This window comes from Letharia lupina, assembly GCF_014066315.1.
Source record: "Letharia lupina isolate WasteWater1 chromosome Unknown contig_11, whole genome shotgun sequence".
NCBI lineage: Eukaryota > Fungi > Ascomycota > Lecanoromycetes > Lecanorales > Parmeliaceae > Letharia > Letharia lupina.
In genome coordinates this window covers 289109-306017 of record NW_023502980.1, presented here as the reverse complement: position 1 = coordinate 306017, position 16909 = coordinate 289109, and the positions used below count along the sequence as shown (strand labels likewise).

Here is a 16909-nt window from a genome sequence, read left to right as displayed (position 1 = left end):
AGAATCAGGGGATAGATAGCGGTTTATCTACCAAATTAATACGCGCAAGGACGTGTTTCTCCAGCATATTCTCCACCTATCCACCTGATACGAGGCTATGAAGGATGATCTCGAGCTGGATGCGTGAGGATGACGAAGAATGGTGGATATAATAGTCGGAATAGTGTATGTAGAATAGGTGTGGAAGGGCTGAAACTGGAGTAACTGGAGTAGCCTAGTAGATACTTGATTGGCTATATAGATGACTAAGTAATCTTTGTACCCTCTCAGATAGTCTCAGTATTCAGACTCGCTTAGGGGGGTACCCTATGACCAGCCCTACACTCGTTCCTCGCTTCGGGGGCCAATCATATCGCAAGCTCATTACGGCATACCCCCCTCTAGAGTCTGAGTAGAAAACCCTAGAATCGCTACATTGGCCGTTATCAGTATATATAAAAGAATAAGGTAGGGCTGAGCTTGAAAACCTTGAATTTGTATGTGCAGCCAATCATAAATTCAGGGTCACTACGCTCTTTGGTTAAATCGGCTGAGTCATCGCGGGTAAATAAATTAGCGTCTATAATTATCAAAAAATCTTACTCTATTTTTAATCTTACTTTTAACTCTTTAATAACTTTACTATTTTCTATTAAAATTTTAAGATTTTTTTTTAAATTATAGAATAAAATGTGGGCTTTCAGATAAAAAAAAATTTCTAAATTTAGTCTTATAATTATTAAAGCGTAAGGAATTCAAATATCGCTTATCAAAGTTCGCTCGATAGCCGGACAGCCCTGATTAAAAAACAAGTACACATTATTTGATTTAAAATAACTTTTTAGTTTTCTATTGAAATTTTGAGATTTTTTTTTAAATTATAGAATAAAATATGGGCTTTTAGATAAAAAAAGAATTTCTAAATTTAGTCTTATAGTTATTAAAGCGTAAGGAATTCAAATATCGCTCATCAAAGTTCGCTTACTAAAGATCGCTCACCTATTTACTCGATAGCCCTAATTAAAAAAATGATTATGAATTTAATTCATAGGCCTTTACTCGTTTTGTATAAAATCTTTATCAAAATTGACCGAAATAGAAAATAAGTAGTTTCTTTTATATATAACTTTTTACTACGCACTCTAATAAAAAAAAAAATTTCTATAGAATAACTATTTAAATATCGTAGAATTAGATTTTTTTTTTTCGATTTTTAATAAAATATCTAAATTAATTATTTTCAGAAGATTTAAATTAGAGTTTTAAAAACTATATCTTTAACCCCCCTCTTATTCTTTAACGTGTACCGAGAAAATTCTAAAAATAACCTTAAAATATTCGTTATATTCATAAGTTTATTTTAGAATATTATTATAGAATATACCCGACCAGATTTTTTGAAATAATACTTATTAAATTTTTACTTAAAAGTTATTTTTCTAAGCTATTATCTTAAGTAATTTATTAAATAATTTATAATTTTAAATTATTATTTAATAATTTATAGATATAAGTAAAGATATATAAAGTTTTATTAATAAATTTTTAATTTTATTTAATTATTTAATTATTTTAAGATTTTTAGAAAAAAAATTAAAAAGCTTAATATCTTTAAAGACTTCGAACTTCCAATTTAGAAAATTTGATATATTATTATTATATATATTAAGAATATATTTATAAGTTTTTATAAAAAGTGATGGTTCGGTTATTAAGTAATGATATATCGAAGTTATAGATTATTAAGTTTCTTTGAAATACTCGTAGTATCCAGAAGTGAGTAACCTCGCTTAATAGCGCCGGGAGAGTTGACCAATCAAACTACTTAGTTCACCGCGAAAATCGTAGTTTGATTGGTCAACTCTCCCGGCGCTATTAAGCGAGGTTACTCACTTCTGGATACTACGAGTAGTTTCGGAGTAGCTCGCTCCGGGGTAACAGCTACCCCGGAACTTATTAATGCTGATATACCTAGGGGTAAATATCTCATATCAGCCAAACCACCAAAAAAATGAGGCTTGGCACGGTTTCCTGCTCAGACCCACTGCGTGGGGCCACTGAGACTACCTCTCAGAAATACCAGCTTTATATGACTAAACCCCCCAGTGGTTTCAAAATGGTCATTTGGAACCATGCTTTATATGCAAAACAGCATTACAGTCAACTACGGCTTTATATATCAATTAATTCGGTATAGGATAAATGGTATCGCTGGCGGGTGTGGATGTCAGGTTGTCGAAGGAGAAGAGAGGATTAAAGTGACGAGAAGCACTGCTTTTGTACTGGACGAAAGCCCAGCTTTTGGTCGATTTCTTGCACAAACGTATGGCGCTCGTGTTTACGAACATTGATCCTGATGTTATTGGCATTATTCGCATTCGGGGCTTCGTCAACCGTCATGGTGGAGATTGGAGAGGGCTATATTCTTCACCTGCCAACGAGACGAGCAAATTCATGAAGTACCTAGGGAAGTATTTGCCACTCTCCCTATCGTGATAGGTCGTTGTGGGATTCTTGAAGTAATGGTACCTACACAGGTCCTCAATAGGCAATCAACATTACTCACCCTACATAGTTTGTCGATTGAAAACCAGGATGTATTTTGCGGAGGTCAAGTCTACTCAACCAAACATATACATTTGTGAGAATCCTTCCTAAGCAGTGGGTTTGCGCATAGCGCTACGTCCAAATTGAATGTGAGCTGTTATTCATCGTATGCGGGTGCAACGTTGTATCAATTGATTCCATATGCCAATGGTGTCACATCAATAAACGCGACAGCCAATAGGTTGTTGGTCGAGGCACCTTCCTGTTTCGAAAGGTGGGTGGGAAGTGTCAGCTTTCCCTGCTGCACGATGACCCAAGCTGAGGGCAGCACGCCCAATCAAATCATCTTCTCTCCACTCTCAGCCTTGTTGCCTCTTGCTGCCCCCTCTTCATCTCAGAGCCAGCTCCACCTTGTCGTGTTCTGAATGCTTTGCTGTGTCACATTTGACTTCTAGCTTTCATAACCACAGTAGAATGGATCCACTTAGCATTTCCGCTAGCATTACTGCATTACTCCAACTCGCCTCAACAGTCATACAATACCTGAACGGCGTCAAAGGCGCTCCCGAAGATCGTCAAAGAATCCTCTCTGAACTAGCCAGTGTCACCGGAGTTCTTTTCATACTCGAGGACCAGGCGGATAAAGCGAAGCAGGGTGATCAGTGGTCTTCAACATTACAATCACTCAACGTGCCAGAAGGACCACTGGACCAGTTGCGAAGAGCACTCGAGCGCTTGTCCTCTAAGCTTGCCCCGTCAGCTACAGGGTTGAAAAAATTTGGCAAGGCTATCATTTGGCCGTTCCAGAAAGAAGAGATCAGGGAGATTTTGGGTAGCATTGAGCGACAAAAAGCGCTGTTCAATTTGGCCCGGCAAAATGATCATATGTAAGATGTTCTGGTATGCCCGTTCTTCTATCAATTCACAGCTGAGGTCTCTTGCGGTGCAGACGACTCTCCAAAGCCATCAAAGAAGATGTGGCAACCATGCGTGAGGAAGTCGCAGAGATTGCCAAAGGAGTCAGTACAATAAAGATGAGCCAGATAAGTCCGTCACCCCTAAGAGTAAAATCACAGAACTTGTTCATCTTGATTCCAAGAGCTAGTCTTGAACAGTGTTATGGGCCCTCAATGTTCAAATCCTGTAATTTGGAAATTCTTTGCTTCGTCTAGATACAACCCTCGCATAGCATACTTACGAGACATAGCCAGTGAGCATCTGAGGAGCATCGAATGGCTTGACGCGCCAGATCCATCAACGAACTACAACAGAGCGTTGAAAACACGCAACCCAAAAACAGGCTCATGGTTCATCAAGAGCAAGGAATTTGCTAATTGGAACACCGCACGGGGGTCGTTCATTTGGCTGCACGGGATCCCTGGCTGCGGCAAAACCATTCTCAGCTCTACGATACTTCAAGATGTGCTCGAGAGGCAACATTCAGAGCCCAACTCGGCCGTGCTATTCTTCTATTTCGACTTCAACGATGCCGAAAAACAGCGACATGAGAAGATGATACGCTCATTGATCTGCCAGCTTTCCAGGTACTGTGGAGATCCGATCCTCCAGAATCTGTACTCGTCATGTTTGAGTGGCAGGTCGCAGCCGACTGAGGAAGTACTATTAAACACATTGCGTCAAATGATGACCTCTCTGGGAGACACATACATCATCCTTGATGCTCTCGACGAGTGTGCAGAACGTGACGAGCTTCTCCCAAACCTTGAAAAAATTGTATCATGGGAAGGTGCGAATGTGCATTTGTTGACTACCAGTCGAAGGGAAAAAGACATCGAGGAGGCTTTGACACCAATGAGCGATACACGGAATCGGATCAGCATTCAGAGCGCACTTGTCAATGCTGACATTCGCACCTATATACGCGACCGGCTTCAGATCGATCCAAGACTTAAAAGGTGGCTGAAACGTCCTGAAGTGCAGCGGGAAATTGAGGATACGCTTATGAAGAAAGCAGATGGAATGTGAGATAAGCAGTCATTACGGCTCTCATTAGGCTAATTTTTGAATGTCAGGTTTCGATGGGCAGCATGCCAGCTCGATTCATTAGGAAACTGTTTTCATCTCCCTCACCTCCGCCAAGCTCTGGTGTCTCTTCCAAAGACTTTGGACGACACGTACGCGCGCATACTCTGCAACATTGACAAAGACTATAATCACTACAATCGGTACATTCTAAAGATACTGCAATGGTTGACCTTTTCTGCTCGGCCATTGCAGCTCGAAGAAATCGCAGAGATCGTTGCTATCGATGTTGACGAGACTCCTCGCTTTGATCCGCTACGACGATTACCCGAACCACGAGACATACTAACGATATGTTCGAGTCTCATCACGCTGACAAAGCATTCCAACAACGAAGAAAGCGGCGGTGAGCTCAGTGAGAACCCTCAGGACCCGGATCCCAACAGTGTGGCCGAAGTTTCTGACCCAGAAAACTCTACAACCTACGTCAGACTGGCGCACTTCTCCGTCAAAGAGTATCTAGTCTCAGACAGAATCCAGCACGGAACGGCTCCGCATTACAGGATCCGAGAGATAGAGTCCCATGGGGTTTTAGCAGAAGATTGTCTTGCATACCTCCTGCAATTTGATGAGCCAGGTTCTTTGACGGATGAGACTCTTGAACTATCTCCACTTGCTGGGTATGCGGCAAAGTTTTGGCCTCACCATGCAAGATTGGCTGAGAAAGCCTCAACCAAAAGCACCACTCTCTTGAGCACGGAACTTTTGATGTCAGATAGAGAAGGCTTTTTGAATTGGATCCGGATTTGCGATCCTGACGTCTATAATCATCATTATCGGAAGAACCTGAGCCGCAGATTGGATGACCTAGCCCCTCCACTATACTATGCATCGCTGGCTGGGTTGTTCGAGTCAGGAAGAATGCTGATTGAGGGGGGCATGGATGTCAATGCGACGGGCGGAGAGGATGGCAATGCACTTCAAGCAGCGTGCCTCCGAGGACACATTGACGTCGTAGGCCTCCTACTTGACAACGGAGCTAATGTCAATGCTCAGGGTGGATTTTATGGCAATGCACTTCAAGCAGCGTCATATTTGGGATATATTGACGTTGTACACGTTCTGCTTGATAATGGAGCTAATATCAATGCTCAAGGTGGATACTATGGCAATGCTCTTCAAGCAGCGTCAGTCTCGGGACATATTGACGTCGTAGGCCTCCTACTTGATAACGGAGCTAATGTCAATGCTCAGGGTGGAGATTTTGGTAATGCACTTATTGCAGCGTCATGTTGTGGAGCTTATGGTAATGCACAAATTGCAAGGTCATATCCGGGATATATTGACGTTTTACGCGTTCTGCTTGATAACGGAGCTAATGTTAATGCTCAGGGTGGAACTCATGGCAATGCACTTCAAGCAGCGTCAGGCATGGGACGTATTGACGTTGTATACGTCCTGCTTGATAACGGAGCTGATATCAATGCTCAGGGTGGAAATCATGGCAATGCACTTTGTGCAGCATGTGCCGCTGGAAAGAAAAAGACGGTGAAGCTGCTACTTGATAACGGGGCTGATGTAAATGCTCTGGGCAATGCATCCTGGGGCAGTGCATTGAAGACGGCTTCAGAGAAGGGCGAGGAGGATATGGTGAAGATGCTGCTTGATAATGGGGCTAATGTCAACGCCCCGAGCGGGATTCAGCTGGACAGTCCATTGCGGGCTGCATCAGAAAACGATCATGAAAATGTGGTGAAATTACTGCTTGACAATGGGGCTAATGTCAACGTCTCGAGCGGGAGTCCCTGGTACAGTCCACTGTGGGCTGCATCAAAGCGCGGATATGAAAACGTGGTGAAGGTGTTGATAGCAAAAGGAGCTGTGATGCCAAAGGAAGAAGAAGGCGATCCGCCTGCGCAGCACTTCCAAGAGATTGACCCAATTCCTTCTCCCGCAGGCGCGGATTGAAACACCCCTGTTGCGGCGATACGTTGCCTGCCGTTCTCCGGTCTGTATCTCCTTCGTCCCTGAGTTCCGACTGTTCGCTAAGACTCACAACAGGCTCGCTACTGTACCGTTTGGATCAACTGTGGTTGGATTCGTCCAACTGTTCTCCGTCGTACTCGATCGCTGTGTGCAGCTGCGGGGCAAGATCCCAGGGTTTTTCTATCGCTTTACGGCTGCGAATCGTCATGTTGAGGCATATGTAACTGGTTTCCTATGCGAAGTGATCAATAGAATGAATGAACGAATGAATGAATGTTCAATAGCAGAAAGTGCAGAGATCGAAGGGATTTAGTCCAGAGAATATTTTACAGCGATGTACGGATTTCTATCATGTAAGTTGAATCGTCTCCCTGGATGGCTGGGACAAAGTTGGCGCCCTACGGGCTGCCATTTTGGGTCCACGAACAGAAAGGTGTTTTCTGTTTTCTTTGCCTCGGCAGGTCGTTCGTGAACCCTTGTTGTTGTGGCCGCTTTTCCTGGGCGTGCACAAACACGGATCAATGCGTGTCCTTAGTAGATGGCCATGTTTCCTGGGCCACACTGAATACCCAGAGATGTGAGTATTGAGCGTGGATAGGCTTCCCTGAGCAGCGGCTTTTCCATTATTGAGCAGTGCCATTGCATCTGTCATGGAGGCAGCCATGCCAAACTTCCCAACTTCGGAATCGGAGTTTTGGATCCTCTCTTCGTTGTGTCCAGAGAGCCGTCGCCAGTGAAGACCTGCGCCTCCCGGGGACTTCTCTTTCCGAATTTGGCCTTGCATGTCCTCAGTGGCCTGGGAAGCGGGCCTGGGAAGCCACCGCAATGTTCTGCTCACAGTCTAAGCGGCATTAGGGATGGTCTATCCGGCCTTCCACGGGAACGGGGAAATCTGCTCCTGAAAATGCTCCAGTTTTCGGGACAGTAAGGATGGGAGTTCTGGATCATGTGAAGAGGCTGTCATTCCAACGGGGAGCGTCTTCCACAGACGCCAGCTATCCGGAAGGCAAGACAATCCTTCATGTGAGTTCGTTCCGTGACGTGTAATAATGTGTAGCCGTTGACTAGAACCACAGATAGCAGTGGAATCTCTGAATCTGGAAACTTCTTCGGGTGCTGATGAATGTGGGAGCTAATCCTTTTGCTCGGAGCTCGTTTGGAAAGCTCTACGCATTGGTGCTTGTCTGCGGGTGGCGATGAGTGTCTGCAGATCTTACTCGATGTCAAAGCAGACGTTGCTGTGAAAGATAAACTTGATAGGACGCCACGTTGTCTGGCTGTCCAAGTTGGTGCCCCTCTGAACCTTCTGAAGGCATTGCTCACCTACGAGCCCGATCCAAATAGCAAAGACGGTCACGGCATGATGCCTTTGCTCTGGGCAGCACATTACGACCGACCAGAGATTCCTTCATGTTTTTCACGCAACGGGGCCTCCGTCAATGATACCGATCCAAATGGACGCACGATACTCCATGTTGCTATTTCTCTCAACAATTATGGTGTATTAAGATTAATTCTGAAGCACTGGCCATCAACTTTGTTTCCAAGCAGATAAGAGTGGGAGAAACCTGACCCATCTAGCGGCTTGCTTAGGAGATACTCTCCACCTTGGAAATCCTCCAGACAGCGAGCCTGGGAGGGTTGAAGGACGCAAACGGTGTGGACTGCACAGGCACCACTCCAACCCAATACGCCCAGTGGCGATCGATGAACAACGAACACTGGTCGAATGTGGTCATAGAGCCCCGGGACAAAGATCCGAACGAGTGGTACCGTGCCTTCGAAACGCTTTTGGCAAGCTGTTGGGGAACCCCTGAGGAAGCTCCCGTCCAAGACCCTGTTTCGCCCTCGTCCCTCTACAGCCGTTCTGGCTGAACTCGGGTCTGACGACGAAGAGGATCAAGGTCGATGGCGATCAAGCATGGGAGGATGCTCCCGAGAGGCCAGAGTGAAAGTGCGGCCTCCACCAAACGCCGTCTGGGATCCTTCGTTGTTGGTGGAACGCCACGAGTTCATTTGCAATCTCGGTGTCTTCTTTGGTTTCCCGTTCCGGTATCAGCGTTGGCATATGGGCACGCTTAGTTATTGGGGCGAATGCATGCCGTTGGAAGTAAACCACTGGTGTCACCCAGCGCTCCTGTTGCATAGATGTAGGGGGTGTGGAGACGGCGCTGAGGACTGAGATACATGGCGAGGAACCATGGAAAATGCCCAATTAGCAAAGCCCAGGAGAGTCGAAAAGAGAGCAAACATGACAGTGATATGGACGCGAAGCGTTTGGATAGATAGACATGCCACATCCTATGAACTCAAATTGTGTACCTATTGTACAATTCGCTAGAAAATGATACGTCAAATGCAAATGCTGCCGCATGATCTGCTGTAACTTACAAGCCCTTCGCCGATGTCGACATCTCACTCATATCCAATAGCTCTCGTCGAGTCTTGTGCAACCTTTTCTCATGGAGTCGAGTAGTACCACTGGCCTATTTTTTCCCAGTGACCGTCCCAGCAGGCTTCTTCGCAGCACCAGCAGCACCACCTCCTCTCCCCGTAACAGTCCCTCCGACCTTCCCACCACGTCCAGCCGCGTTCCCGAGTGGCTTCGTTGGGGCGTTGGTAACGCCTCCAGCAGGGCCCTTCAACGCCTCTACCCTCCCGGTCACCTTGCCCCCTCGACCAGCCGCGTTCCCGCCAGCACTCGGTCCCTTGCCAGCAGCAGCCCCACCGGCCACCTTCTTCTTGTTGTAATTCTCCTTGGCGGCCGCAATCGCCTTCGCCCTCGCATCAGCCGCCACCTGCGCCCCCACCGCACTCCTCGCCTTCGTCTGCTCCGTCTTTCCTGCCGCGCTCGGCGCCGGCGGCATGATCGCCTTCTGTTCCGTCGTCGTCGTGCTCGCCTTGTTGCCGCCCTTGTACGGCGTGTAGCTCGAGAAGCCGCCCGCTCTCGCGGCCTCCTTGCTCTTGGCCAGCCCGAGCGGGTTGCCGGCCGAGCCGACGCGTACGCCGCCCGCGCCCGTCGCGTCTTTGACGTAGTTGGCCCCGTCGTTGACGTAGGAGCCCCAGCCGCCGGCCGCACCGGCGATGCCGTCGCCGACGTTACGGCCGGTTTGCGATATCCCGTCGCCGACGGATTGGATGGCGCCGCCGACGGCGGTGCCGGCTCCGGCGACGGTGGTGTCGACGGCGTTCCAGAAGGGGTCGAGGAGGCCCATGGTTGTGGTTGGTGGTGGTTGGTGTGGTTGGTGTGGTTGGTTTGGGGTGGGGAAGATGATGGAGGGGTGTGGGATGTAGTTTTGAAGTTGTAGAGTGTTGTTTGAGTTGTGTGGAGGAACAAGAGAAGATGTTGAAGTGTGGATAGTAGGCCAAGTTGGAGAGCCGCTTGGAACAGGATTGAAATTCAGGGTCTCAATGACGCACATGGGCAGGGGTCTGATTAGTCAAAAAGCCAGTATCAAGTCTTGGCAACTCTGATCGATCATGCAGGAACATCACTTTCACGCACGTCGAGCACTGCTAGACTTTCACCATGATTCAGTTGAAAATTATGTAATAGTAAAATAATATACGAATGTTGAACTCTGTTACACTAATATAACTTTGTTAGTCTAGCGACCTTCAAGTATTTGCGGAGGTATCTCGGCGTTCAGGACTTTTGTTGCAGACCTTCGCATGGTACTTCGTATAATCTAATCTACGAAGGCAGCATTGGGTCCTTGCATTAACTGCCCCTTGCATGCAGTGTGACCTGGATGACTCCGTCATAATCGCGTCCCACTAACGCAGGCTAAGAAATGATTCGCTGAACGGCGGGTATCACTTGAGGGCTCAGAAGCCAACATGCCGGCGTTAGATGAAGACGTCCCCCAAAAGTCTCCTCCACAACTTAATCAAGAAGATAGATAAGATCGGGTATCTACCTACCGTACGCTCTGGGAACTCCGGCAGACGTAAGGGAGTTTGGGGCAAATAAGACGATAGAAACCTGGCCCCAGCTCAGTCTGATCTTGACGTCTCTTTCGAGTCATGGTACATATGGGGAGATAGAGAGGAATGCAAAAGTTGGAAAAGGAGGGGAGGTACTTTAATTCACTCGGTTGGTGACACAAGAATGTTTTCCCCCCACCTGGCATCATCCTTTTCCCAAAAACACCACACACCGGAGCAATTACCTCAATGCTAGGTCATAGTCAGTCAGAAAGTCGAAATCTGTAAATTTAAAATGGTGGGATGGCTTGTAAGATCAACAATGATGGGTTGTTGTGGTTCTTGCAAGATCGCTGATTTTGTCTGCCACACCAAACTATCTCGTCATAAAAATAAGCACAAGTCCTTTCCACAGTCTTACGCTTCTCTCTTCTCTTTTGCCAGCAGCTTTCGTTCATATCGCTTCGATCACTTAATTCCTGTGAACGCCACATTCGTTACCACTGTCTCTCGATTATATATATTCTAAGCAACTGTTGCACACCGACATCTTGCTACTCGGGCGTGCAATCCATCCATCACATTCACTTATCCACCGTATCGTGCTGATGCTCAACAACAAATCTGCGCCTTTTTGACATACCCCGAGACGCTTGGGCGGACCTCGCCCACATCGTTCACCGACTATGGGTTCGGACTCCTTAGGTATTTGACGCCTTACTCTGTAACAGCGAGGACGTACTGATACTACAATAGCGACCTACGCTATAGTTCTGATCCTATGTTTTGGCATCCCGTTCCTCATCCTCGTCGTCTGCTGCGGCCTTGTCTGGTGCGGGTTTTGGGTCAATGTCGGATGTGGAGGCATTCTACACTGCTGCCGCCGGGCACGCGAGCGACGAGAAGATCACCGACAAGAGCGGAGATTGCGCAGGCTACAGCAAGAGGAGAAACGCAGAGAGCGTAGGTTTGAGCAAGAAACCGAGCGGAGACTGAAGCGACAACACCGCGAATGGATCGCTGCAGAGAGATGCTCGCAGGCTGCTCAGCACACTCAACGGCCGATGATCGAATATCCGGCGTCAACACGAGTCCCCCTATCTGCGGTTGCCTCCTCACATTTATTCAATAATAGGAGCCCTCGAGGAACGCTCGGAGCTTCTGCCGGCGTATCTAGCAGCAACAGTCTCGACGGCCATACTCCTATGACCACTAGTGGAGGCAGTCGCGTTATTGCTTTGGTTCGGAGAAGCACGCCTGGTTTACCTACGGACTCCGGAAGCCAAGCGAGCTACACAAGTCGATTGAGTCGACGTCGTCTACAACGGCGGAATCGCAGCCACAGTCTGACTGCCTGGTTACAACCGGGCTCCTCGACAGCTTCCCGAGGCTCGTTGGATCCGGTAGCGGCACCTGCGCCCGCTCATACGGTTCCTTCCTTTCCATTGGAAAGACAGAGCCAGAACTCTATTGTTCTGGCCTCTAACAGATCCAACAGATCCTCTCATCACCGTCTGCTCGGTGAAGCCTGATTCGTTACGATGCCATCGTCCGACAGGTGCCTTGCCAAATCTGCAGGATCTTAGCTACTGCTAGAGAGAAGTTCCAGTCAAGGCAAAAGACGACTTACCTTCATTTTGATGTTCAACACCTTAATTTCCACCTCTTTCCCATTTTGTCCTTGTCTCCAACCAAGGTGTTCCGCCTCTACCCTCGGCGATTGCCATCGCAACCGCACAGAATCGGTTCGGCCATCCGCCTTTACTGATCCCGACTTTGTTGGCAAAATTCCACCTTCGACCACAATGACTTCCGCACTGGCACGGCGCCCAGAAGCCAAAAGACTTGCAGAGCTCACGCCTCTCGGGAGAGAGAACGACCTTCTCCGGACGCCGAGCGTCTCTGCTGTTGGGCTTCCTGTCGTTGAAGTGCGATTCGATGTGCAACATGTATATTATTGCTACGACAAAACCTTTTGGATACGGCGTTTTTTCGATTGGTGCTGAAGCATTGCGGAGCAAGCGACGCCACGTCTCTTCGATGAGGGCGACTGGAGGGTGGTGGCCGCGAAATTGGCGTCGGAACATGGAGTCTAATCCTCGGGACAGTGAGAGTCAGCGGATCTGTACAGCGTGTCAAAGTCTCTGGCAAACTGGCTCTCCTTGACGACAGGTACTGATACTTCGGTGATAGCCATGTCAGGACTCAAAATTCAACTCACACCACACATAGCCATTGCTTTCAGGGTTAATCTTGCATATCTCATGATATATCTTCTCATATATGGTGAGCGAATCTAGTGTGATGTAACCCCAGTATGAGTCGCTTGTGCGTTTCAAAAATGTTGATGACCCATTCAGCCTATAAAAGTGGCGTTCGGACGTCACACGAGGCATGGACAACTGTCCCACATCTGCAGCAGCAAAGTGGAAGTCAGCTTTCACACTACACCACACCAAGACTGGATACAAGACTGGATACCATAATAGTATCACCCCATGTAACGAGGCTCGCATGTAACTTGAAAAAATACAACAGCGAACGCGATGTCACCGCGAGCCTAGGCAAAGCTCACTTGCTCCTCATGCTCCAAGTATGACGTACTCTGCTCTGATCCTGCCGCTTCCTGGAACTGCAACAACCTCGTCTGGTGATCCGGGTTGTTGCCATAGTATGCCGACAGCTCTGCAACTCTATCCTTCTTCTTTGCGTCCGCCAACCCAATATCCTCCATGTACTGAGGATCGAAGCGCATGTACCGGTGGATCGTCGCTAGATCCTGGTGAGCTCGAAGAAACTCTTTTGCGGTATCGTCCGTTCGCGTAACGAGCTCGATGAACCTCTTCGCGACGTGCTTGACTGTGCCATTAAGGGCTTTGGGGCCGATTTTCCCAGTGCCGATGGAGAGAATGCAGCGGATGCGTTGGGGAAGCTCGGCGTCGGTGAGATTGAATTGCACAAGGGCTTCGCGCCATAGGATTGAGACGGGGTTGTTTTGGTAAAAGCCGCCGTCGAGGAATGTGCGGCTGATGCCACCGTGGAAAATCTCCATGGGCTTGAAAAAAGAAAGCGCGGCTGTGGACGCAAGGGCTGCTTCGCACAATGTCACCTGGTCGAAGTAGTTGGACTGCTGCTCGAATGGCCGGGCGTAGTTGGTGAATTGGACGTCGTCACTGGTGTTGGCGTCTGTGGCAACAACGAAGCTGAGAATACTGTAAGCCGCCTGAGCTTAAAAGTGCGCATGGTGTACGTGCACTTTGCAGTGAGACGGTATGCCTGCCCTCCTCATGCGTACGGTCTCTGGTGGCATGCCTTGGGTGACACGCGAATCCCCGATCACACTCAGTATACGCGCTCTCAGCCTTGACTGTTGATATTTGGGAGTGAGCTCTCGGCTGAAGATGTTTACAGGCATTACAGGCGTAGGATTATCAAAGACGTAATCCATGACCTCAATGTATTTCTCAATGCAGGTCTGAACGTCCATCTCGAGGCACCCAAGCATGACGGCGATCAGGCTGTCAGTGTTTGAGAGTCAGTGATGACCGGGCTGCCGTCAATGAACTATTGCATTACTCACGCCCCGGTGCTTGTACCTCCGATCATGTCAAAATAGGTGCAAGGTAGCGCATTTCCGACAACGGACATCACTTGCTGCAGTATAAACAAAGAAGCCAGACCCCGCACCCCGCCGCCGTCGAAGCACAACAGGCGGAGACCCTGTTCGTTAACTACAGATTGAGCTGTGGTCATGGCTCATTTATGATTCCCAGCTGGAAGCTTTTGGCCTGAACGAATAGCCGATACTTCAGCTAAGAGGATACAATGTCGAGTGGGCCGACACCGATTTCAAAGGGTTGAGGAAAATCTGGGAGGGTGGGGGCATCGCTCAACCTTGTTGATCCTCAATTCACACAAGTGCTGATGGCGCTGCTTGGAGTTTTATCATTGGAGGAAAGGAGGCTAGCTTATCATGGCGCGTTGCGAGGCTTGGAGCTGACACCTGTGATCGTCCGCTCTAGTAGACATGCGCGGCTAACCAGTAACGGAACGCTTGCCGAGACTGTGGGAAGACCACTCCTGTGGAGGGTTGAACTGATTCTCAAGGGGGAGGACACCCAGCCCCACAGACCCTCTGAACATTTTTCGAGGGCTCCTACCGCAGGGGCTGTCGAAGCAAGCTTAGACATCTCGAAGAGCTCTCGAAAGGGTAGAGGGATTTAGATTCTTGATTATCTTCAGGTCGGATGTGACTCTCTAGGATCTCTTCGAGGGTTCTTTGAGTATTCACGTCCACGGGACTATTCTTATAAGCTCGAGATCATATTTGATATTTTGATCTCGGGGTTTAATTCGTCAGGATTTCTTCAGAATCATGGCACCGTTGAAAACCGTATATGAGTATTTGGCTTTACAGGTTTGCAAACTTACTTTAGTGATAATATATGATACGTGTTAATGAGGGGTTAAAGAATTGATTGATGAGATTTTAATGTTCGAGGTTTACGGGCTTACAGCTCGGCAGGGGTGAAAAAAAGTTCGGCAGGGGTGAGTAGATGCTAAGTATATGCACCTCATCTGGGGTAAAAGGGATACACTCAGCATATGCCAACACCTCATCGGGAGTGAAAAAAAAAAAATCGGTCTAGCGATTTTTACGTATGCGAGATAATCTATACACGTAGGATATGCGATGCTGATGCTTAGTATATGCATAACTCAATCATCGTATTTCTCAGTCATCGTATTTCTCAGTCATCTAATTTTATACTGTACTTTAAAGGGCCTAATCTTCAAGAGGTGTTAGCTACTCAGCTAAAAAAGCCTAGTCTCGGGAGTGTCTGCGCTTAACACCTAAACACCCCTATTTAAACCTATATAGGAACCCCGCAGGGCCCCGTAGGGCCCCGTAGGGACGTCGTAGGGCCTTCGTAGAGGCTGCTGCTAATAATAGATTTAAACTTAGCATATACTTAGCATATGCGATAACTCGGATAAAGTGGCCATAGTTTTTTCGACCCGGCCCGAGTTCGTTCGGGTGAAACGGATACGTTCAGCATATGCTATGAGTTCATCCGAGGTGAAGCGAGCATATGCCGAAGCTTCACCCCTGCCGAACTTTTTTTCACCCCTGCCGAGCTGTAACCCGGAGGTTTACTCTAGTCGTTTAGTACCTAAGGTAAGTAGCAGTGCTTCAGCTGGGAAATAGAAACAAATAAGGTATGTTTTAGCGTCATGTTTGCGAAAACAGGATTTGATTGGTTCGGAGTATAGCACTTGGCATTCTTCGAGTCTCGAGCATTGAGGAAAGCAAGCTTTTCAAAATCAGTAAGGTAGCTAGTATTACGGAGGTCGACACCAAAAAGTCTTGCACCCGCCACGAAATGGGTCCAGCTGTCGGATGACGCCCCGCCCGGGGGTCTGCCCGGACACTGCGCTTAGAGCTGTGCCGGACTCGTACGAACCCCATTCGAGGGCCCATGCCCCTATCAGGCCCAACAGACGTCCCCATGTTCAGTCTATGCGCTCCCCGGAAACGAGGTAACTCCAAGGTCTTTAGCGACAGGGCTGCCTTCCGAAAGCAGGGTTAGGGTTGCTACTAGCGCATGTGGGAGACCGACCTTTTGGTGTCGACCTCCATAGCAGCGGGCCAGCCACTGTGACATGTGACAGGATCTCGGGTTACGCCCCGCCTGAAGGGTTGCATGGACGGGCTTGTGATGCAGACCTCCGTAATATTTACGTTGCGTCGCTTCCTTGTGCACGGTACGTACCGCGAGCAAGGGCGAGATGGGATTGTCATTTTTATTGTCCAATCACTGCGGCTCTGTCACGGTACGCCAAGGCCTCCTCCAGAGCCACCACCCAATTGGGCCTAGCGTGGGTTGGCACCACACATATCTGCCCTGCAGGCACATAGAAAAATCATCAATTTTTACACCACACCATGAAATCTTGACCCAGTCATCTATTTCCTTGACAGGCTCATTGCGGCTCAAGACGTTGCTTGGACACGGCGATTTTTGCAACTTGACTGTCAACTATTGCAATTTTTCACAGATCTTTCGACTTGTGGTCGAAACTTGATCACGAAGCACGCATTCTGGAACCACTCTGTTGAAGAAGGCTTCAGGCTTCCGAGTAGAAGCCTGCACGTGCCCTCTTTGACAAACCATTGACTGATTGTTCGGTTATTTACCCATTCAGGATTCCTTGTGGGTGTCAATCGGGGTCGCGCATGCCAATAATGATAGATCGACGATGACGGTGAGAGTAAGATCCGTCAGTCTCGGCCGAGCTTTGTCGGATCCAAGCTTAAGCGAAGACGGTCAGCTGCCATCCCTCTGAGGTTGCTTACATGTTTCCCCCCCCGGGTCGCCTCTGTGTGCGCCATTCTATATTGTTATGTTCAGGGAATAATGACTCGTGCAGGTTCAACATGTGTAAGAGAGTCGTATTGCGGAAGCGTGCGAAGGAAAGCTTTGAT

General features: G+C 48.1%; 3 protein-coding genes across 3 annotated transcripts; 1 reads left to right on the top strand and 2 right to left on the bottom strand.

Annotated features, from left to right (window-relative positions):
* Positions 1-3000: 3000 nt before the first annotated feature.
* HO133_000648 (uncharacterized protein) lies at positions 3001-6477 on the top strand (the record flags this gene model as incomplete). Its single annotated transcript, XM_037291585.1, has 4 exons — positions 3001-3413; positions 3476-3573; positions 3716-4508; positions 4560-6477. 4 exons carry the CDS (start codon positions 3001-3003, stop codon positions 6475-6477), a joined length of 3222 nt encoding a protein of 1073 aa, XP_037151947.1.
* A 2504-nt stretch (positions 6478-8981) lies between these two features.
* HO133_000647 (uncharacterized protein) lies at positions 8982-9710 on the bottom strand (the record flags this gene model as incomplete). Its single annotated transcript, XM_037291584.1, has 1 exon — positions 8982-9710. The coding sequence occupies one exon, from the start codon at positions 9708-9710 to the stop codon at positions 8982-8984; it is 729 nt and encodes a 242-aa protein (XP_037151946.1).
* A 3272-nt stretch (positions 9711-12982) lies between these two features.
* HO133_000646 (uncharacterized protein) lies at positions 12983-13927 on the bottom strand (the record flags this gene model as incomplete). Its single annotated transcript, XM_037291583.1, has 2 exons — positions 12983-13645; positions 13679-13927. 2 exons carry the CDS (start codon positions 13925-13927, stop codon positions 12983-12985), a joined length of 912 nt encoding a protein of 303 aa, XP_037151945.1.
* Positions 13928-16909: the final 2982 nt, after the last annotated feature.